The following is a 22,918-nucleotide window of genomic DNA, read 5'->3' on the forward strand; positions in this document are numbered from 1 at the left end:
GATTCTTCAGTGAGATTGAAAGTTTGGAAATGGAGTGAAGTCTGTCAAAGTGTACTGGAAGTGACATTTTATGTTGTGGATCATGACAGAATGGTGTTTAACTTTGTGATCTAATTGGCCTTAAGATGTACGGGTGTGTCGGAATAGATACTTGACAACCACCTTGCTTTCACCCAACGATATTTGCTGACTTCTGATGTGTGTTGCTCCACAGCGGGAAGTCGCTGAGGAGGCCTTGCGTGGCAGCAACCTAAATGTTGAGCTTGCTCTGGGTGAGTAAGGTCGAGTTCATAATGGTTCATAACGTTGCACCCGCTCAATGTTATCTTTTATTCCTTTCACTTGTTGTTATCTCCATATGTGGGATTCAGAAGGTGGAACAGAGACCTCCTAGGTCTCAAAGTATCCACCTCATGTGCGTGTACTCGTGCACGTGTTATATTTTCTCTTACGTAAACCCCCACAACTTGTGAGAATCAGTTGTACATGGACAATTAAGATTTGTGATTGAATGGATTACTGTTTGAATACTTGGTGTACAAATGTGGTGCAATTAATCTTTGACAGCCAGAAATTTGGCGACACAGTCGTCCATCTTTTTCAGGTACTGACATTTGTGGGCACTCCCTTTACCAGTACATTTAACCAACATACTAGCTTCGTTTCCTTGCATGTTGACCCTGAACCAGCAAGTGGACAAGGATTTTGAGGATATTTTATTCTCGTTGGTGTACAGTCCCTCCAATAGCAAGACTGAGTCGCGGCTGCACACAATAAAGGGAAGGATGATAATAATTAATGTTAATGGTGAAGTGGTATTTCAGCCATAATTGGTTGAATTAAAATCCTTATCTGATAAATCTGAAAGTTCATTCGTCTTAACTATAACCTGATGTGAGTGAGGAATTAAATTTATGACATTGGTCATGTGGTCTGGTGGCCATATTGGATTGAAAAAAAAAAAAATGTAAAAGAAAAAAAAACTTCCAGATCCCCTACACAGATCGATGCGAAACTTCATACTTATGATCGACTAACCATGGGGAATATAGTTTGAATTTTTTTCATATTCATCTTCATTGATGCAATTTAGCCTTGATGTGCACAAAAGTGGTCATTAAGTGAACTAATAATCAAGAAAGCTATGGATAATGGCAATGTATGTGACATAGGGTGCATGTATGATACCGGTCTGTGTATGGGTCATTGGCGCCAAAATAATGGTTGTCCATTCAGTTAACGATTGAATTTTTGTTCAGAATGAGCATGCAAAGTGAAACCAAACGCTCTACTGAGGGCTGGCAGTTCAGGTTAAGTAATGCAATTATCACAAACGCATGGTTATATGAGCTGAAAGAGAAGAAGAGTTCAGTAAAACCTCACCGTCTGCTGAGGTTACATTCCTGTAAATCTCCGCGATGGCAAACTGCGAACAGTTTCTTACATGCAAGTCAATGAGATACGTTCCAGCCTCAACATTGAAGCCCAAAAATCATTAATAAATTAAAAAATCAAGACATTTAATGAGGAAAATAAAAACGATTGAGTAAAATTAGATCAAATAAGTAACATTTACCATCAATAAGAAGGTTTTTCTCGTTGGAGTACCTGTACAACAATACAGTGCAGTGATCAATCTCACAGGAGCTACACACAGTTGCCTCATGTCTCTTATGATGAGGTCTTTGCTTCACTCTTGCCTTAGTGAAGACAGTGCCGTGCAGTCTTCCATCATGTGTTTTGTTGTGTGTGGAGTTGCCTATGGAAAATACTGTTGTCCAAAAATTGAAAGTTTCAAAAAACTTATCAAAACCGAACGAGTTTAAAATGGGAGGGGTTCAATTTTCCGCGGATATGTGGAAATATCTGCTCGGAGGGAGAGAATTGCTGTCTAAAAGGTAAGCGCAGATACACAAAATCACAGACAGTGAACACGTGGACGGCGAGGTTTCGCTGTACTTTAGTGCCCTTCAACTAGTTGTGGTAAAAGGTTGAAAATGGTTTTGAAGTCTACCCTTGGTGTGAAGATGCACTGAAAGCCGAAACGCCTCAATCTTTTAAAAGTAGCTTCTTATTACCTTCACCACCAAAGGTCGATGGAGGTTATGTTTTCACCCCTGTCTGTCTGTTTGTCCGTTTGTGAACAAAATATCTCAACGATGTGGACGTATTCGGACGAAATTTGGCAGAGATGTAGCATATGTGACAAGGACGAAATTATTAGATTTTGGTGAAGATCCGGATTCAGATCCGACTACTATAATTTTTTAAGTTATTCTTCACTATTGGGAGATAGGGCCAAAAACTATACATAGCAGGATATTTCAAAAAGTTGTGGATATATTTGGACGAAACTTGTTGGAAAGGTTGTGTGTGTGACGAGGAAGAATCTATTCAATTTTGGTGAAGATCTGGATCCATATCCAGCTCGTAGAATTTTAAGTGATTCTTCACCATTGAGTGATATGGCCAACCAGGCAGAGGTCTGCTCTCTACTGAGTGTTGTTCTAGTTACCTCCACCACCAAAGGTGGATGGAGGTTATGTTTTCACTACTGTCTGTTTGTCTGTCCGTTTGTTTGTTACTTGCAAAATCGAAGATTTTTCAAGTATATTGGTCGGTTGCGTTTGTTATTCTGTCTGTCTGTCACCCGCCTACAGGTCACAATTCTAAACCGATCGTCACAAAACTTCAAGTTGTAGAGGTCGTCCCAATTGAGAAGCCTATTGATTTTGAGGTCAAAGGTCATCTGGAGGTCAAATTTCTAAAATCGCCATTTTAAATCCGATTAACTTGAAAAGTGAACAGCATTTGTATATTGAGTCACTAAATTGGAAAACAAACTATTTTTGAGGTCAAAAGGTCAAAGGTCAAATCGATGTGAAACTTCTAAAATAATCAATTTTCATCTGAAAATCTGTCGCATTTCATCCTATTAACCCGAGCTTTGATCGAGATCGTCAATTTTAATCTGAATGAAATGGACAATTTAATGGATTAATGGCATCCTTTTTGGGGGTGGCAGGGGAGGGTGTGGATTTTGCCAGTTTTGTGCTCTGCATGATGTCTTCTTGCTTGTTACTTGCCGGAAAAGATTCCGGCAAGTATGTTGATCTGTTCGTTTGTTTGGCTGTCTGTTTGTCTGTCTGTTTGCAGCACTGCGTCTACACCGTTGCACGTAGAATCGCCAAACTTTGCACACGTATTTGTCTTGACCTGGAATAGACTGTGCCCAATTGATGACGTCATCGGTCACGTGGTTCGGCCGCCATCTTGGAAAAACCGAAAAACTTTGCACCTCCATATCTCTGAAAGTGCTGAACAGAAAAAATTGACGGCTCATTGTAAAGAACTCTCCATGGGGAATAAAATGTTAATGTTGACGTCATAGGTCACGTGGTTCGGCCGCCATCTTGGAAAAACCGAAAAATTTTGCGCCTCCATATCTCCAAAAGTGCTGAATAGAAAAAATTGAGACATGGCTCATTGTGAAGAACTCTCCATGGGGAATAAAATATGTTAATGATGACGTCATCGGTCACGTGGTTTGGCCGCCATCTTGGAAAAACGGCAAAACTTTGCACCTCCATATCTCTGAAAGTACTGAATAGAAAAAATTGAGACATGGCTCATTGTAAAGAACTCTCCATGTGGAATAAAAAATGTTAATGATGATGTCATCGGTCACGTGGTTCGGCCGCCATCTTGGAAAAGCTTTGCACCTCTATATCTCCGAAAGTGCTGAACAGAAAAAATTGAGACATGGCTCATTGGAAAGAAATGTCCATGGGAAATAAAATATGTTAATGATGATGTCATAGGTCACGTGGTTCGGCCGCCATCTTGGAAAAACCGAAAAAATTCGCATCTCCAAAAGTGCTGAATAGAAAAAATTGAGACATGGCTCATTGGAAAGAAATGTCCATGGGGAATAAAATATGTTAATGATGACGTCATCGGTCACGTGGTTCGGCCGCCATATTTGTCCTAAATCCCCAATGAAAAAGTAAATTCCGGCAAGTCCTCGGTCTCTGACCGATTTTTCATTTGTTTGTTTGTTTGTTTGTTTGTGAACAAAATCTCTCAAAAAGTTGTGGTCGGATTCCGTCGAGATTTGGCAGAGATGTAGCGTATGCGACAAGGACGAAATGATTAGATTTTGGTGAAGATCCGGATTCGGATCCGGCTACTACAATTTTTTAAGCGATTCTTCACCATTGGGAGATAGGGCCAAAAACGATACATAGCAGGATATCTCAAAAAGTTATGGATGGATTTGGACGAAACTTGTTGGACAGGTTGTGTGTGAGACGAGGAATAATGTTTTCAATTTTGGTGATGATCCGGATCCGGATCCAGCTAGTCAAATTTTCAGTGATTTTTCATCATTGAACAAATGGCCAACCAGGTGGAGGTTATGCTCTCTACTTAGTGCCGTTCTTGTTTTGTATTTGTCTTTCATAGTTTTTTTTTTTTTTTTGTTTTTTTTTTGATATGGAGCCATTTGTTTTTGTACGCATTTACGAATACTATGAAGGCACAAGGCAAATGGGCGTTGGGTAAGTCAATAAAACGATTTCCCTGCCCCGTGATGAAAGAGCACCTGCCTTGTTTGGACACTTTTGCTTGGATACATTGCTGTCACGTCAGGAAAGACCACCAGGGACCATTGTATATCCAAATTTGTAATAAATAGAGATTTTCAACTGTTATCAAAGAATTGTGTACAGGCAGTAATGTAAAATAGGCTTATTTATCGATTTTGTGTGCAGCCTTTGGCTGCTGGCTTGCATCATTGCTAGGTTGTGGCTGTGCCACTGATGCAGTGCCCCCTGCTGGTTAGAGCAGAAATTTGTCATTTGTTCAGGGTGCCAAAGATGTATCTACTACTCTTTAAGGACACCATGGGATCTTTAATGCCCATTTATCGTCCACCTGGTCCTGGGGTGCATTGATGAATCACCCTGCCTGTGAAACACAGGGATGACAGTTTATAGCTGGGTCGAGATTCACACCCTGGCTGGATAGCTTAGAATCGAGTGTGAAAGTAACTTATAAAGAGGTAAGCAACTTTGATGCCATTGACAATTGACATGATTTTTGTTTGTGCACTGGACAATTGAAATTCCCCAAATCATTCCTTCATTAGTAAATCGGTCCATTGTTTATATAACCCCTATGGTTTCACCTTCTTTCCATGGCAGGGGCCTTGCAAAAGGCTGATCAGGATCGGCGAAATCTGTCGGGTGACCTCAACGGCTTGGCTTGGGGTAGCAGAGGCCGTGATGCTTCTCTCGATCGTGCTCATTTCCTGGAGAAGGTGTGACTCATGGTGCAATTTCTCTCTTCCCACTCAGGCTTTTGGATCAATGAACAAGCCGTATATTTTGACCTTGTACCCCAATTCATCTTCATATTAGGTTGTGTCCATGACTTTCCGCCCAGTTATTTTGGGACGCACTCTATTCAATGTTTTCCTTGCCACTGTCGATGAATATCCCTTCTGTAAAACGCTGCACTTTGTTTTCTGATTTTGTGGTGGATTGAGCATTGAGTGGTTGAGAATTCCCTGCATTCGCTCTTCTTATTCTGCACTTGGTGACTTGTGCCTCCAGTCACAACTACGTACTCTGCTCTCGATATTTTCACTTCCTTTTTATGCCTCCGCCGGATGCATTATGTTTTCGGGTTGTATGTCCGTCCGTCTGCACGGGCTAAACCTTGTTTTTCTCAGCAACCACATGTCTGATTGAGACTAAACTTTCAGGGTAGGAGTGACACCCATGCAGAATGTTTTTATGGTAATTGTGACGTCATCGGTCACGTGGTATGGCAGCCATCTTGGATTAAACGCAAATAATAAAAAAATTGTCAGAAACCGCTAAATGGGAAAATTTTAAACTTGGCACATTGTCAAGTACTCTCAATGGGGAACAAAAGCATGATGATGAAACCATAGGTGAAGTGGTATGCCAGCCGAAAATGTTTTAATCGAATTCCTTATTCTAAAAATCAGAAATTGCATGTGCATGATCTGTGACCCATTTGTATTGAAATACTAAATTCATTCATTCATCGGTCACATGGTTTGGCAGCCATGTTGGATTGAACCTAAAACTTAAAAAAAACACATCTCCTCCCAAACCACCAAATTGATTGACTTGGAACTTTACGTGCATCATTGACTTGGCATGGCTATTTAAAGATGATAATGAAAACATCATTGGTCGCATGATGTGGCAGCCATATTGGATTGAAGGAAAATGTTAAATAATTATATCTCTGAAACCGCTTACCCTATCGATGCAAAATTTTACAAATATCATCTAATACCATTGTTGCATATAGTTTGAAAATGATGTCATCGGTCACGTGGTTTGGCAGCCATCTTGGATAGATAAACGAACCTTATCTGATCAGCACGAAACTTCACAAACGTGATCCACTTTCCATACATATGCAGAGTGTACATTTTTTTTAAAGGTCACATGTCACGTGGTGTGGCAGCTTCACCGATCAATGTGAAACGTGTCATGGCTAGTGAAAATGTGACACTTGAAAACAGCTGAAGGGATTTAAATCAACCTTGTTTATTTTTAGGACAGTGAACGAGGGCATCTACTCATTGTGGGACGATTCAGAGGCATATTGGCGACACATTCACATTGCTCTAGTTTTCTTAAATTGTTGCTATTATTACACTACTTCCACAATTACGGAGCAAGAGCTGTCTAATACCGATTTGTGCTCAACAAGATGTTTGCGGACTTAATCTTGCTACACGTCATCTTTTTTTTTCTTTTTTTTTTGTGTACTGAATCGAGGCTCATGAAAGAGCTAACATTTATTTCACAAACAAATCAACCAGACAAACAAAATATATAAAAAGAGGAAGCGGAAGACAAGATGGGGAGAGAAGGGGAAGCACACAAACACAACATTTGCGAGCAGGGAGATGTGTGGGAGGGAGAGGGCTTGGGGGGAGGAGGCATGGGAAGGGGGGTGGGGGGGTGGGAGAAGTTTAAAACACAAGGACACCAAGGACACCAAGGACTTCCAGGACAGAAGTTGGTATTTCAAAAAAGTGGATTTGGGGTGAAATTAGCGGGGGTAGAAATGATCAAGGTTTTGGATGGGTGCAGATAAGAGATGGTGGTGAACAGCTGTTTTAAAGACCTGGAGGGTGGAGTGGGATTGAAGAGAGTGAGGGAGTTTGTTCCAGAGGCGGGAGAAAAGAGGAATGAAGGAGTGAAGGTGAGCAGAGAGTAATCTTATCGTAAGATCTTATAGTAATTGAGAAGCCACAACCTTAGTGTTGTACAATCGGCGTTCAATGAATTATCGCAGTCAGATAGTTGTTGAAGACGCACCACTTATTACCACCAATCCTTTGACTTTGATGAAATTGCTCCATTTGTTACCTTTGCAAGATGGTGACACATGGAAGTATGAGGGGAGGGGACACAGGGTAAAAAGACAATAAACTAGCAGTGGGGATGCATTCTGACACGAGCAAGGGTGAAAGAACGAGAAGAGAGGAAACACGGTAACCTGCAAGTAAGTGGGTTGTGTTGGTTTATGAGGTTAGAAAAGATTGCGGGTTGGGATAGGAGATGACAGGATATGGTAATGCACCACCTGTTTGAAACCCTGGAGAGAAGAGTTCTACGAACAACCTGAGGAAGGCAGTTCCACAAACTGGAGTAAGAGGTACAAAAGACGTGGGTGGGTGGAAAGCTTGCATTACACGTTATGATGTGACACTGCAAAAATTCAAAAAAAAAATTGGTGATAGCTCCGGAACCAGAAGTGGTATCGACTTCCCGTTGGTGCCAAAATGTTCTCCGTTCAACTTCCAACAGCTTCCTAATTTGAACTCGTGACGTAAAACCAACAGATTTCCTAAGTGTATGGACTTGAAAGTTTGCCTGTCAACATCATTATGTTTAAAACACATTTTGGCCGATATCTCGGAAACCAAGTTGTTGGAGCATAAAATAACGATATTTTCCACCCCTGGGAGTAGCCCAACGGTAGTCCTCCACATTTTCCTTCAGGACAGCCAGGGTTCGACCTAACAACCTAACCCTAACCCTATCAACAACTCTGAGTTGGTTTGAAGACTGTAGTTGAGCGAGATCAGCGTGGAATCGGTGTAAGACCTCACGGTACCACTGGCCGTTGACTGTCACCGTCTTACCATTGGCGTCTTCAAACCAATGCGGTCCCAGCTTAACCAGTCTGGCATTCAATTCACAAGTGGGCTTGGGGCCCCTGAGAGACATCTCCAACACTCAGGAGGCTGAGCACCCCAGAAGATGTTGTGATTGTCGATATCCCTATGCAAATGGACGTCTGCTTCATCACTGAACCACAAGTAGTTGATCCAATTTGGGTACCTTTCCATTCGGTCACTGAACCAATCACACATTGTTACTTATCTTGCCATGTCATTCAGAGTTGGTTTATGCCTTACAGATATGATGTAGGGGTAGAGCTCGAGTTCAGAAGTAAGAATGCGCCACACAGAGGAGGCTCTGAGATCGCCAGTTCCCGGGAACACCGACGGTGGGATTTCTTAGGACTTTCGATAGCAGAATCTCTCACAAGATCAATGGTCCCAGATCACTGTTGCCTTTATTTAGGTTTTTCACACTTCCATGTGCTTCTAAGTGCTCCACAAACCGCTGAATGCTCCCATTGGAAGGTCCATTACCAGTTTGAACATTGTAATACTGACAGTACTGTTGATGTGCCTGCATGTAGGATCTCGTCTTGAACCACAAAGTAACGATTTTCACTTTTTGTTCCACTGTGAATGCCATAGCTGACGTAGGCTCCTAACTAATTGTTAAAAATGGGGTACCCCCACCACTACCATAACCTGCAAGAGAGAAGAATATAGCATTACAAACAACAGAATATCAGGATGCTCAAATAGTCCACTTTTTTGAAACGCTGTAATCTATCGATGTGAAAAAATTTATTGAATAACAACATCTTGGAGTAGTTTGGGCATGATGGATGTTCAACCATCACCCCAAGGAAGAGACCACAAGTTTAACCACTCAAACCCCCCTGATTTGTCCTCTGCCCACAGAATAATAATCCTGGGGGCTTCTCACATGGCATGCAGCAGCAACAGCAGCGCACAGCACCCCCTGGGATGTACTTTGGTCTTTCTCCTTCAGCTCTGCGTGGCCAGCTGCCTTTTTTATCTCCACAGGTACCTCGAGCACCACATGGATTTCATCCACGGTTGTTTGTGTCACATACAAGGTCAATTGTGTACGAACTAGACGGCAGTTTTTTGTTTTTTTTTCGTTTTTCGTTTTTACGGGATTTAAAAAGCCTGTTGCAGTGATGCTTAAATTCATTGTTTTAGCAGTTTGTGCATTTTCTGGTACCCATTTTTATTCTGAGACTAGTTGAAATGCTTTGCCGAGACTATTTGCTTCTGTCAATGGGTTTTAATCCAGCTGACAATTTGTATGCTTCGCACTTGATGATTTGTGTGCTTATGATGGTCTGTACTCTGCTGAGAATTCTGAGCTATTTTGATTGCATCTTCTGAGCTGTTTGACACAGTACCTACTACAAAAAAGTTCATCACCCACACAAACTTTGTTGATCAATAATTCTGATGAGTCGAGCTAGTCTCACCGGAAGTTTGAGCTCAAAGATCCGAATCGTTTCATGCTGTTAAATGCTTTCTTGCACTTTTTATTTTTTTCATTTTCGAAAATGGATGCTGTTGTACCTTCCAGCAGATGGCACCAGCCCAGCTGCTGCAGTATGCTGCCAAAACTGGGAGCCTGAATCCACTGCTGTTACAGCCACCCATTACTTCTCCACAAATGGTGTTCAGCCAGCTGGCCCAGCTGCAGCTGGTGCGGCACTCGTGTACTCTGTGCGAGGGGGGTTCCTTGGGTTGAGAATTTATTTTGTGATGAGATGCATCTTGAAAGTGATTACCTTTGACCCTTTTCTATCAGGCTCAGCAGCGAATTTTGTTGCAACAACAACAACAGCAGTATTCTCAGCAGCGGAATGCCTCTCTCCGGCACCAGCATGAACAGGTGAGTGAGCTGGCTTCAGGTAAATGTTACCAATACCGGCCAATACTGTACTGCTTGATTTGGCATTGAAACCACCATCAAATATATTTCTGCATTAAAAATAACTTTATGCCTTTTTTTTTTTTTTAATGGCTCGAACATCCCCTGGTCCACACGTTTCACAGGCACGCAACTTGAACATTCAGCAGATGCAGCAGCAACGATTTTCATCATTCCCGCAAAGTAAGCAGCATCATGGAGGTGGGCCACACAGCCATGGTTCTGTTCCACCCACCAATCTCACAGACTTGCAGTCTAAGGAACTGCCTTGTGGTGGCCTTTATTCAGGCTATCCAATCGGTGAGTTGTTTTTTTTTTTGTTTTTTTTGTATCGAAGATCGAGGATCGTGTAAGAGATAGCTAGCTCGAATACATCACAAAAAAAAAACGGACACATAAAACATATAATAAATGGTGCAGGAGACACAATGGGGAGAGAGAGAGGGAAGCACACAAGTACAACAGTAGAGGACAGGGACATCGGGAGATCTGTGGGGGGGAGGAGGCATGGGAGGGGGAAGGGTGGGAGAGGTATAAAACACACGAGTAAAATCCAGGAGAGAAACGTTAGAAAGAAGTTGGTATTTTAAAATCGTGTTGCGTATCCTACCATACCTGGTTGTGTGTTCACATTACCCATTTTGTCAATTTTTTGCAGCTTCTCAATGGAATGTCAGGATAGTTTCGAATAGGCGAGATTCTCCACCAAAAACAGATTCAAGCTTGAATGTTCTCTACAATGTGCAATGATCTCTGTTGCTGCACATTTCTACTGTTTTTTTTTTTTTGTAGTTTCAAGGCTCATGGAAGAGCAAGGTCGAGCTGGTGGAAGAACCTGCATGTACACCATGGAGGTGATAGGGTGCGTCAGAGGACAGAGAGCAAAGGGGAGCAATGTTGGAGAATAGACGGTAGAAAGGGAGACTATCGATTTGCCTGTGATGTGAGAGCAACAGTCACTGAGCTTCAGCCTCATTACAGCAGATTCCATTAATTGAGAGCTTTGGATTCCATGGAATCCAGGAGAGATTTAATGCTGGGGTTCCAGCCCATAGTGGAGAGCAGTACCATATTATCTACAGATAAAGGCCTTGTAGACAGAGTAACTGCTTTTTCAAGGAAAGACATTGATTGATGGAGGATGTCCAGTCTGGGGTCTGCCCAGGGAAGGTAATGGAAGATGTTGAGGCCGATAATTTGAAGAGACCCCAAACCTATTCCAGTGGATGACCAAGGAAAAATATATAGGTGGGTTAGTTTGACGATCTTTCTGGAGTGATAGGGTGAGTCTGGGGGCTTTTCCAGGATTTAAGGAAATGTTCTATTTATCAGACCATGACCTCATCATTTCTAGATCGACAGAGACAGCTGTTGTCTGCCGAGCAAATGGACGAGGGGCACTGTACGACACTGTGGGGTTTGTTTGTTAAAGGGAAGAGGGTTTTCCAGAACATTGGCGCGGTAATTTATGTAAACGAGGAGCAAGACGGTTTATAAAAAATTTTGGTCTTGTTTGCTTTTGGCTCGGGCTTTAAAATTCCATTCAATATTCAACGGAAGCAGCATTGTGGAGCCTCCAGAAAAGCCATGAGTGTGAGCACTAAGGCACATTATGCTTTGTGTGTGGGTGTCGCCCAAGGATCGGGGGATGGAGTTGGTTTCAATGAGTCGACTGGGCTCAGCCACAAGGACAAGGTTCAGTCCCGCCTGCCACAGTGGAGTCTCAGCCCAAGTGTGGAAGGTCTTTCAGGACTTCTGGAGCAGAGCAAGCATGGTATGCTTTTGTACCTTCACCTCTGACCCCTCTTCATGTTGGATCCATGTTGAAAGTGACTTGGTAGTCTGTGGTCAGTGTTCTGTTCTGTTATGTGTGATGGTATTTGGAGGTTAAATGGTGTTGCAGACTGCTTGGGCCATCTTTGGATAGGATGGCACGTGTGTCCATAGTTTGTTTCTTCATTGCATGTTTCTCTATCAGAGATTTTTCTCAAGAATGATTCAAATTGCACAAATTATGTGCAGTGGGCATGAGATCCGTTTGAAGCCATGCGGCTTTTTGACTGAATAATCTGTGCTTCACGTTTTCTTTCCTGCATGGCATGTTTGATGGATTTTACCCTTCATTTATTGATATGTTGACATTCTACGTGTTGAGCAGTCGGGGGAAAGCTGGATGGTGGACATTTTGGCATGTATGGCCTGTTTACTGATGAAGGAGCTGGCAATCCTCTGGCTGACAGCTGGCCTTCACCAAACCCTTCCTGTCCTGACCGGAATGGAAATGGCAGTGGAAGTCCCCTGCCTTGGCCACCAGGTGGGAACTAAATGACAGTAGCAATGGTTAACAAGGGAATATTTACCCATTAACTCAGTTTGTAGTTGTATTGTTTGTAGTACAATTTAGCATTTGGCTTTGCATTGCTGTCAACTTTCTCCACTGTGCTGGCTCTGCTTCTTTCAGAGTTCCGTCCCGGAGAGCCATGGAAGGGACTCCAGTATTTGGAAGGGGAATCTGAACCTGATGGCACTGGTGGGCCTACAGAACACCTGTCTGAACGCAATGCTGGTTGGTTCTTGTATCTTGGTGGTGTTCCCCACATCCCGATGTTTTCTGAAGGAGTTGTTCTTGTTATTTTGCTTCTCTCATTTTTTAAAAAGTTGTTACAACGAACCTCAGTGGTTTTATGAGCCAACAGGTTCGTGCATAATGTCATATAGGTTAACACAGCGCATTCGTTGTTGGGCCACCAATTCATTAACTTCAAATTGCCAACGATTACCTGTTACCGATTGTTTCAAATCAAAGGTGCTTTGGTGCAGGGTTTTGTCCTCACAAAGGAAATCTTTTTGTGATGGGAACAACAGGGCAATATGTCCTTCCAGGGCTTGAACCTGGCTGTTTGACTCGAGCAAGGATATCCTGTCCCTCTTCCCCAGGCTTATCTCACCCACCCATTGGCTCAGCTGCTCTGCCTTCCTCCAGTGCCTGGTCATTCAGTGCCTTCAACAGTGGGCAGCACAATGGATACTCTTTGCCAGGTACTGTCTGCCTTCGCATCCATTAGCCAGCGTCCTCTGGCTAAGGTCAGGTTTCATTTCATTCCATTGATGGGAGTTCCGCTATCCTTGAGCATGGACAGTTGGCCACCCTGCTTCAAGTTTGTCAAACCATATCGCTGGAAACATTCGATGTACTCGTTTTCCTGTGTCTACCTCATGCTTCCAAGTCTATGCGAGTGTAACTTTAATAGTGGGTCATTCTTGGTGGAACCTTTTGTCATTTTTCAACTTTGCTTTAGGTGGAAAAGCGTAAGGATTTGCGATGGCGTGTCATCAACTTTGCTCAAGTTTGATATTGTAATCTCCTCCGTCTGTCTGTCTTTGTCACACTATCTCCTAAATGGTTGTGCAGAAATTCATCAAAATTGGTGGTTATGATCATCAAATGGCAAGGTGTAAGAGCAGTATCATTTTTGGCCCCAACCCCTAGGGCAGGGTCAATAGGTCAAATGCCAAATATATGCATTTACGGGTACTTTTTAAAAACATTTTAAAATGAAACTTTGTATTTGCAATCAACCATGGGGGACGCATGAAATATGTAACGATTTGGTGGATTTGACACTCGGTTCATGCCCAAAGGAGTCTGGACTTAGGATCCCAGGTGTCAAAACAAAATAATTTTTTTGACTCAAAATTTGATATTGGGTCATTCCTGGTGGAACCTTTTGCCACCTTTTGCTTTTGGTGGAAAGCGTGGGGATTTGCGATGGCGTGCCGTCGACTTCGATGTAGTTGCGTTTGTGTTGAAGAGTGTAACAAAAATGTATTTTGCCAATCAAATGGAAATGACAAACCTTATTGGAACTTACTGCGAAACCTTAAGTTGTCATTTGAGGTTTGAAGAGGCTTCAAGCTGATATTTTCATTGTACTGCCTCATTTGTTGTGCATGTTCACAAAATAATAGTTGTCGTTTTATTTGAAGATTCTTAAAGCGCATGAATATTGAGATGTCCATTTTGAAGAAACCTGGTGCAGATGTTGGAGAATGTCATCTGAAAATAATGGTTTTGTGCATTGGACACTGCTGTGTGAAAGGACATGTCCTTGGTCAAGAGCTGCCTTTAGTCGGTTATATAACCATCGCTTGTGAGGATACAATATTTCCTTCAATGAAACTCAAATCGATGGACACGTCCTCTTTGTGGAATCGTCCTCCATGTACTGTGGAATTTAGAGACTTCATTATTACAAAGTATTACCCTGTTCATTGGTGAAATTGTGGGCCACACGAGCTTCTGGTCGTTTTCTTTGCGCACAGCTGATGTAACATTTTGAGAATGTGCATTTTATCGGATTAATGACATTCTTCCTTGAAATTAGCAGATGGTGTGTAATTGTAAAGCTAGATGTCGTATCAGACAGCCCACCATGATGGCTGAGCAGTTTGGTCCCGGTTCTCAAAGGTTATTGTTTATGTTTAATCATTTGCAACTTTTCAAAAATGAAAATAAAAGACGTTTGGTACCATCGAACTTTAATATACAGGAAAATAAACACGACATAATGACAATAACATCAAAGCATTTCGTGCTGTACTTTTCAAATCCATTCACAGCAAAGAGACCGGAAGACATGAGAACATGCATTTATAAGCATGTCTAAGTAACCGCAACACCGATTGGTTCTTCAGTCATGACGTCATTGGTGCTATGAACGCCCATTGGTTGACCCAGTCACCACTGTCCCAGGCTCCGGTTGGCTGGAGCAGAGTTGTCAGCGATGACACACCATTTGCATCATTACCTTGGACAGTGGTCGGGAAAATACCTTTAATCTTTCCGTGTTGGAGGAGAGTGAGAGAATGTACAAATTCCTTTTGACGACACAATCTGAGGTCCGTGGAATGGATGAAGGTTGCTTCCAACATACGTAACATACGTAAACAGAAGCAACCTTTATCCATTAAATAGATTAAAGGTATTTCCCCGACTGTTGCCCAAGGTAATGATGCAAATGGTGCGTCATCACTGACAACTCCGCTCCAACCAATCGGGGCCCGGGACAGTGGTGACCGAGTAAACCAATGGGCGTTCAGAACACCAATGACGTCATGACTGAAGAACCAATCGGTGTCGCGGTTACTTAGACATGCTTATAAATGCACGCGTTCTCATCTTCCGGTCTCTTTGCTGTGAATCGCCTTCAAGAGTACAGCGCGAAAAGCTTCGGTGTTGTCATGATGTTGTGTTTGTTTTCCTGTCTATTAAAAATGCAAATGCTGTGAACAAAATATACTTGTGCATATGTCAGTATTTATAAAACTTGGAATACAACAGTTTTTTAATACTTATCTGACCACTTATTCGTGTTGGTGGGTATTGATGTCTTGCAATGTGATAATGCAGGACTTTCAAAACGACCCGTGTGTGTGTGTGTGTGTGTGTGTGTGTGTGTGTGTGTGTGTGTGTGTGTGTGTGTGTGTGTGTGTGTGTGTGTGTCTGTCTGTCTGTCTGTCTGTCTGTCTGTCTGTCTGTCTGTCTGTTCTGTTCTGTTCTGTTCACCTTTAACCTGCCTTTGCTAGTACAAAATGTGTGATTCAAATTGTCTTTTAAACATATGTTTCAGCATTTACTTACATGAGTGGCAATTTCACAGTGGTTAACCTTAACTGTTCTGTTCCTCGAAGCAAATCGCACTCACGGAAATGCAAAAATTATGAGAAATATCCGTTGATGAGGTGTCAGGTTCATACCATTTCCTGTTCGTACAAGCTCGTGTCTGCCATGGATATAAAACTCATACATGCACACATACGCTTCTCCTTTTACCAATAGATGCAAAAATCTAGTATTATTATTTCTCCTCTGTCCTTGGAACCAAACAAAAATATATTTATAATTGCCCATTCAGTTCTCCCCTCCATCCCCTCCCCTCCCCCCCTCCCCTCTGAAACATGATTAGGAGTAAATATCATCATTTTAAACTTACCCTGTGCATTGACAAGCCCCAGATATGACCGATGAAACATGAAAGCACCAGCTATCTGATAGAAGATGTCCATTAAAAATATCACCAAGTCTGACATGCTCACATTAGATAATCCCGCAAGGTTCAAAGTCCACTCACTAGCAGCGATGCTCGGTGGTTTGGGTAGAACACACCTGTCTAAGAACGTTCAGACCTTGCTCTGGTCCATGTGGCCAAGGGAGTTTGCAGTGTTGGTAAGCTATCAGCCTTTTGGGTGAGTTCAGAATATTCTTCAACTCTTTCATTGTGCAGAGGCACTCTGATGCCTTTCTCTGATGGCTTCCCTCCCACCGTTCCCCCTAACTCCCTCATTGCTTGTGGTTTCTGTGCATTCACACTGGGTATTCCATGGTGGATTAGGTTTTGAAAGTTGCACTGCACCCTTCAATGGGATGCCATGTGCATTATCAATGGGGTATTGGTAACTTGGACCTTCTTCATGGTGTGAAAGTTCATGCCATCTTGAGTTTATAACAATCGTTGCAACTTTTTTTTTTTTTTTTTTTTCCTTCCCCTTCATTTCGAATTGCGCTTACTCTGTTGTACACAGGATTTCAACCTATTTTCGTTCTCATGATTTTACTCGTCATCCAATTCCGTCATCAGGCAAACCAATTGATGGAAAACCCATGTGGGCAAAGGAAGTGCGGCCTTCTTCACCAGTCTCGCGTGATCTCTGGTCCAAGCCACACTTTGGGCAACAGAACAAGCTTCCTCAGGCACATCCTCGGCCGCCTCCTGGTCTCGCAGGTCCAAAGTCCTCAACTTGGGGGGCCGGAGGGCTGATGGGTGGACGTTGGGAAGGAAGCGACTCTGGGCACTTCCCACAAGGTGTGGGCAGTTTAACTGCCCTGTTGTTTTTCTCTTGCATCTTATGTCTCACAACTTTATTATCTTGGGGTAAGATGTATAGTACATTTTAATTTTAGACGTGCACAGAACAAGCTTGTTCTGCAAGTATTGATAAACTTGTCCGAGTTTATCTGGTGGTTTTTTTTTTTTTTTTTTTCATGTCCCAGCTTCCACCTGGAGCATTGACTCTGGAAACTCAGGGAGAACGAGCACCTGGCTGGTGCTTCGAAACCTCACACCACAGGTCAGTAAGATGTTAGTCGGTTCTCACGATTGATTATTGGATTAGGCTTGTGTTATCTGTGTTGCTACTTTCCTATTTGAGCCTGTTCTGAAAATTAAGACTGTTGTGACAAAAGGGAGCTCTGTTTTGGGAGCGTGTGACAGTGTGACACGGAGCTTCGTTTTTGTCATGCACTTGAAGATGTCCATTTTCAGCTTTTCTGGAATTGGAATTCTAGAAAAGGTATTGTCATCCTGCGAGAACAGAACTACGAAGGACGGGAACAGTGGTGAGTTTGAGGTGAAGGTGGGAGTGCATCAGGGGTCGGTACTAAGTCCACGACTATTTGTGGCTGTGATGGAGGTGCTGGCTCGGAACGTAAAGGAGGGTTTACCGTGGGAGTTGTTGTATGCAGATGATCTGGTATGGATGGACTGAAGGAGAAGATGAACAAGTGGAAGGAATGTATGGAGACAAAAGGTCTGAAGGTGAATATCGGAAAAACGAAGGTGATGGCAAGTGGTAAAGCATGTGGTGAGGTGGAAAGAACTGGGAAGTGGCCGTGTGCTGTGTGCAGGAAGGGTGTCAGAGTGAATTCCATTCAATGTACAATGTGCGATGAGTGGGTTCATCAAAAATGTAGTGGTTTGAGAGGGTCATTAACCAGTGTGGCAGCTACATTCAAGTGTAAGGTGTGCACAGAGGGAGCTGCAGATGGAGGAAATGTTGAGTTGGATCTTGGAGATGGCGTGAAGCTGGAAGGTGTGAAAACATTTTGTTACCTAGGAGACATGCTGAATGGAGAAGGTGGATCAGACTCGGCAACGGTTGTGAGAGAGATGTACATGGAAGAAGTTTCGGGAACTGAGTGGCGTGCTGACAAGGAGGGGAGGGTCGTTGAAGCTGAAGGGAAAGGTGTATGCTGCATGTGTGAGAAGTGTTATGATTTATGGGAGCGAGACATGGGTAATGAACGTAGAGCAGCAACGAAGGCTGGAAAGGGTGGAAATGTGAATGGTTCAGTGGATGTGTGGAGTGTCGTTGAGAGAGAGGAAGACAAATGATGAATTGCGAAATGATGGGAATAGAGCCTGTGATGGATGCTGTGAATAGAAACAGTTTGAGATTGTTTGGTTATGTGTTGAGGAAGGATGAAAGTGACTGGTTGAGAAGAGTGATGGAAATGAATGTAGAAGGCAGTGGAGGACAGGGATGACCGAGAAAGACTTGGCTAAAGATGGTTGAAGAAGAAATGCAGGCAAGGGGGTTAGTTAACAAGGGGAGATGCAGAAAATAGGGCAAAATGGAGAAGATTGTCATGGGGACCGCAAGGCTAACCCCCGCTCTTGCAGGGAAAATGGCCTTAAAATGCCTGTTGTTGTTTGTTGTGTTGTCATCCTGCTCCATCTGTCGCCTATTTTCACTTTTCCGGCCAAACCACTGGGCCGGTCCAGCTTAAATTTGGCAGCAAGGTCCTGCTCCGGACTGGTAACAGGGATTACAAAGCTCGTTCCGGTCACTTGACCATAAGTGTCAAAATGGCGGACTTAGTAAATTCCTTAAAAAGTCTTTTTCTCAAGACCCACCAGTCAGAATGCTACCAAATTTGGGCTACAACATTAGCCAGGGTAGGTTAAATCGCGGAGGTCATGTCAATCACGTGACCCTAAGTGTGTCAAAATGTCCGACTTAGTCCTTTTTTGGGAAAATCATTCTACATGGGTTCCTGTCTGCTTGCAACCATCGAAATTGGTTTAAAATATCATGATACTGTTTAAAATACCTTTATTCAGTTGTGGTATGATGCTTTATTCTGCCAGGTGAGCGCCCAGGGGTATTGCCCCTATTTTTTAAAATTGAAAGCAAAGTAACTTGTGATACACCTTCACTTTATTTTGGCACTGAAATCCAGTCATGTCTTCTGCCCTGCCTTGTTGATATTTTAGGCAATAGTGTTCAAATTATTGCAAAAGTAAGTGTTTGAATTATTGACAGAAATGGTGGTTCTTAATAGAAATGGCAACCACAGAAATACAACTGCCTCCATTTTACCTTTTCACTAAAAATATTCACGCATAAATAATTGCCGGTAGATTTATTTTTGCGCTGTGTAAGGTTGGGGAACACCAGTGGAAGCCTCGAGAGAGCAAAGCCGGCTTCCAAAGTCAGCGGCATCCTCCATTGTTCCTTGTCGTTCCTTGAAATATTAGAAGTAGTCGACCTACAATACTGTTGTTCATAGGTAAATTGAGTCCTCCTCTTCCCTCTGGGCCGGTGACCCAGCGTCGCGTCTCTCTGTCTTGGTTTCTTTGGAATCAAATGCGAAACATTATTCACGTCTCCTTTGCTCAAGCGAAAGCACCAAACTTGTTGCTCCCACATTGCCGGAGAGGGTGCTGGTGTTCGGGGGGCGGTGGGGGAATGGGGAGGGGAGGATGAGGGGGGAGCTCATGCCACCAGCTCATGCCTCCCCCATTCCTTCCTGTGAATCTTCAACCCACATTTATCCTACCCAATGCAACATTCTTACTTGCAGGTTACTGTTTTCTCCATTCCCTTTGCTTCTTTAGTCCACCTGTTGCCCCTGCTGCCATACTGTCCAAACATTGCCTTTTCACTCTGTCTCCTCACTTCCATGAGCATTTATTTATCTGACCCCATCCCTCAAAAGTTCAAATTTCATGCTGGTAACCTTTCATATGATGCATGTCCATATTACAAAAACACCAACGAGCGGTGCCAAATATTGCAAAAGCTATAAGCAAATGTTTTGTATGCATGGAATTCATGATGATCCACTGAAAATGTTTGGTTGAATTATTTTTGCTTTTCATGTCAAAAACTGAGTTTTGAAGTAAAATAAATGACCGCCCTCGGCCATTTCCAGATATCTTCTCTGAGGTCAACGCAAGTTTTGTGTGTCCACGAATGTAGATCGACGGATCGACGCTGCGCACGCTGTGCATGCAGCACGGTCCACTCATCACATTTCACCTGAATCTGGCTCATGGACAGGCTCTGGTGTGCTACTCATCTCGTGACGAGGCCTCCAAAGCACAGAAGTCTTTGCACATGTAAGGCATGCAGTAGTCTTACATAACTGCCCTGTTTTCCCCTCTATTCCCACTTCCTTTACCTTCAATTTTTGACCTGAACTGGGTTATGCATCTTACTTGTGATTAACGATGTTCTTTTGAAAGTACTTTACTGCAATACTTTGAAGCTTTTTTGTAAAATGTTGGTGTTGTTCAAGATGGTGGCTTGTGGTGTGACTCTGGACATAATATTATGCCAACCAAGGTTCAAGAAAAAGTAGAATGACAATTTAATCTTGAAACACTTGACGATATCCACTTTGGGAGAATTCTCACTTGTCTCAAATGCAAACCCACCTGTAACTAAGCTGTGTAGCACTCAGATGGTTCAACCACATGCTATGTTTATGTTGGTTGGGTGTGCGAGAAAATACACAATTATTCATCCAGCGTTTTAGGGTGTGTGCGTGCGCACGCGCACCCTTGTCACCGTCCGTCCAAGTCAGCATCTGTCCGTCTGCGATTCCAATGGTAACTTGTGAACCACTGAAGTACAAAGGTGTACTGTGATGCAAAGGTGAAGTGATTTGTTTTTGATATAGGTCTCAAGAGTCAAAATGTTTACGAAGGTGTCTTAAGGACCTGTGGTGTCTAAAGGTCAAAGTTGCATTCCGATAGTATTGTTATGGGTGATGGGGATGAGTCCCAAACATGACTCCTGACTACGTGTGTTACAGGGTGACTAATGTCAGTAACCCTCAGTCCTATTCCCAGCCCGCCGGGCCGAGGCCCGCAAGCAGACTGAGCGTTTTTTGGAAGCTTGAACTTATGGATGAGTGCAAGGAGTAAGGGATCTAAACTGCCACCTTGGTGGCAACTGAGGGGGCTTGCAATTTGACCGAAAAATGTCAGTCAAACAAAATTAAACACAAATTTACTCCATGGAAGGCAAAACGAGACAATAAGCAAATCATGTAGGGATAACGACAGACTCAATTAAATAATGATGGACTCAATTCATTAATAACACAGGCCACACAACTGATACGTAACGCCGACTCAACATCACACACACACACCCTCCATATAACCCAGGGTAAGGAAAGGGAAGCAAAGCAAAAAAAAAAACATTCACAGCGAATTCAAATAAAATGGGATATAAGGATGGGAATGGGGTTCAGGCTTGCATGAAGGATGGTTTCATCGATGCTCATCGGAGTGGGGGTTGGCGCGAACAAGCATGAACGGACCACTCTGCCATAAAGCCCAGATGGGTGGAGTGTTGCAGTGATGGTTGTCCTTCTGGAAGTTTCTCCCATCTCCACACAGGATCTCTGGAGCTCAGCCAGATTGACCATCGGGTTCTTGGTCACCTCTTACCAAGGCCATTCTCGCCCGATTGCTCAGTTTGGCCGGGCGGCCAGCTCTAGGAAGAGTCCTGGTTGTTCCAAACTTCTTCCATTTAAGAATTATGGAGGCTACTGTGCTCTTGGGAAACTTCAATGCGGCAGAAATTATTTTTGTAGGCTTCCCCAGATCTGTGCCTCGACATAATCCTGTCTGAGCTCTTCAGGCAGTTCTTGACCTCATGGCTTAGTTTTTGCTCTGATATGCAGTCAGCTGAGACCTTACGTAGACAGGTGTGTGCCTTTCCAAATCATGTCCAATCAATTGAATTTACCACAGGTGGACTCCAATCAAGGTGTAGAAACATCTCAAAGATGATCAAGAGAAATGGGAGGCACCTGAGCTAAATTTCATGTCATAGCAAAGGGTATGAATACTTATGTCAATGTGATATTTCAGTTTTTTCTTTTTAATAAATTTGCAAAACTTTCTAAAATCCTGTTTTCTCTGTCATTATGGGGTATTGAGTGTCGATTGATGAGGGAAAAAATGAATTTAAACGATTCCAGCATAAGGCTGCAACATAACCAAAATGTGAAAAAAGTGAAGGGGTCTGAATACTTTCTGAATGCACTGTGTGTGTGTGTGTGTGTGTGTGTGTGTGTGTGTGTGTGTGTGTGTGTGTGTGTGTGTGTGTGTGTGTGTGTGTGTGTGTGTGTGTGTGTGTGTGTGTGTGTGTGTGTGTGTGTGTGTGTGTGTGTGTGTGTGTGTGTGTGTGTGTGTGTGTGTGTGTGTATAGATATAGATATATATATAGATATATATATAGATATATATAGATATATATAGATATACAGTGGAACCTTGACTTACGAGTGCACCAACTTACGAGTTTTCCAAGATACGAGCCGTCGCTCGGGCGGTTTATTGCTTTGAGATGCGAGCCGAGATCCGAGTTATGAGCTTACGCCACCCGCCACCAGGTGGGTTCCGGTCACGTGGTTATCTTGCCGTGCAAGCATATCTGCCGTATATCGCTGCTGTTTTGTTTTCGCATGTTGGTTATTTTGGAGCTTATGCCAGCCGCCACCAGGTGGGTTCCGGTCACGTGGTTATCTTGCCGTGCAAGCATATCTGCCGTATATCGCTGCTGTTTTGTTTTCGCATTTTGGTTATTTTGGAGCTTACGCCAGCCGCCACCAGGTGGGTTCCGGTCACGTGGTTATCTTGCCGTGCAAGCATATCTGCCGTATATCGCTGCTGTTTTGTTTTCGCATGTTGGTTATTTTGGAGCTTACGCCAGCCGCCACC

General features: G+C 43.1%; 1 protein-coding gene across 9 annotated transcripts in view; it reads left to right on the top strand.

Moving 5' to 3' along the window:
• Positions 1-22,918, top strand: part of LOC137422376 (trinucleotide repeat-containing gene 6C protein) — a 239,821-nt gene that overhangs the window by 214,683 nt on the left and 2,220 nt on the right. For 5 of the 9 annotated variants that reach the window (XM_078770301.1, XM_068109144.2, XM_068109157.2 and 2 more), the window contains 13 exons: positions 215-272; positions 5,205-5,320; positions 9,101-9,226; positions 9,768-9,890; positions 9,996-10,079; positions 10,244-10,418; positions 11,758-11,892; positions 12,277-12,432; positions 12,580-12,684; positions 13,056-13,157; positions 16,757-16,981; positions 17,170-17,246; positions 20,160-20,299. In XM_078770301.1, the coding sequence (XP_078626427.1) occupies positions 215-272; positions 5,205-5,320; positions 9,101-9,226; positions 9,768-9,890; positions 9,996-10,079; positions 10,244-10,418; positions 11,758-11,892; positions 12,277-12,432; positions 12,580-12,684; positions 13,056-13,157; positions 16,757-16,981; positions 17,170-17,246; positions 20,160-20,299 (1,622 nt within the window). The remainder of the gene's footprint in view (positions 1-214; positions 273-5,204; positions 5,321-9,100; positions 9,227-9,767; positions 9,891-9,995; positions 10,080-10,243; positions 10,419-11,757; positions 11,893-12,276; positions 12,433-12,579; positions 12,685-13,055; positions 13,158-16,756; positions 16,982-17,169; positions 17,247-20,159; positions 20,300-22,918) is intronic. The other 4 variants (XM_068109151.2, XM_068109138.2, XM_068109164.2 and 1 more) reach the window with 4 other exon arrangements.

This window comes from Myxine glutinosa, chromosome 1, assembly GCF_964187855.1.
Source record: "Myxine glutinosa chromosome 1, kmMyxGlut1.1, whole genome shotgun sequence".
NCBI lineage: Eukaryota > Metazoa > Chordata > Myxini > Myxiniformes > Myxinidae > Myxine > Myxine glutinosa.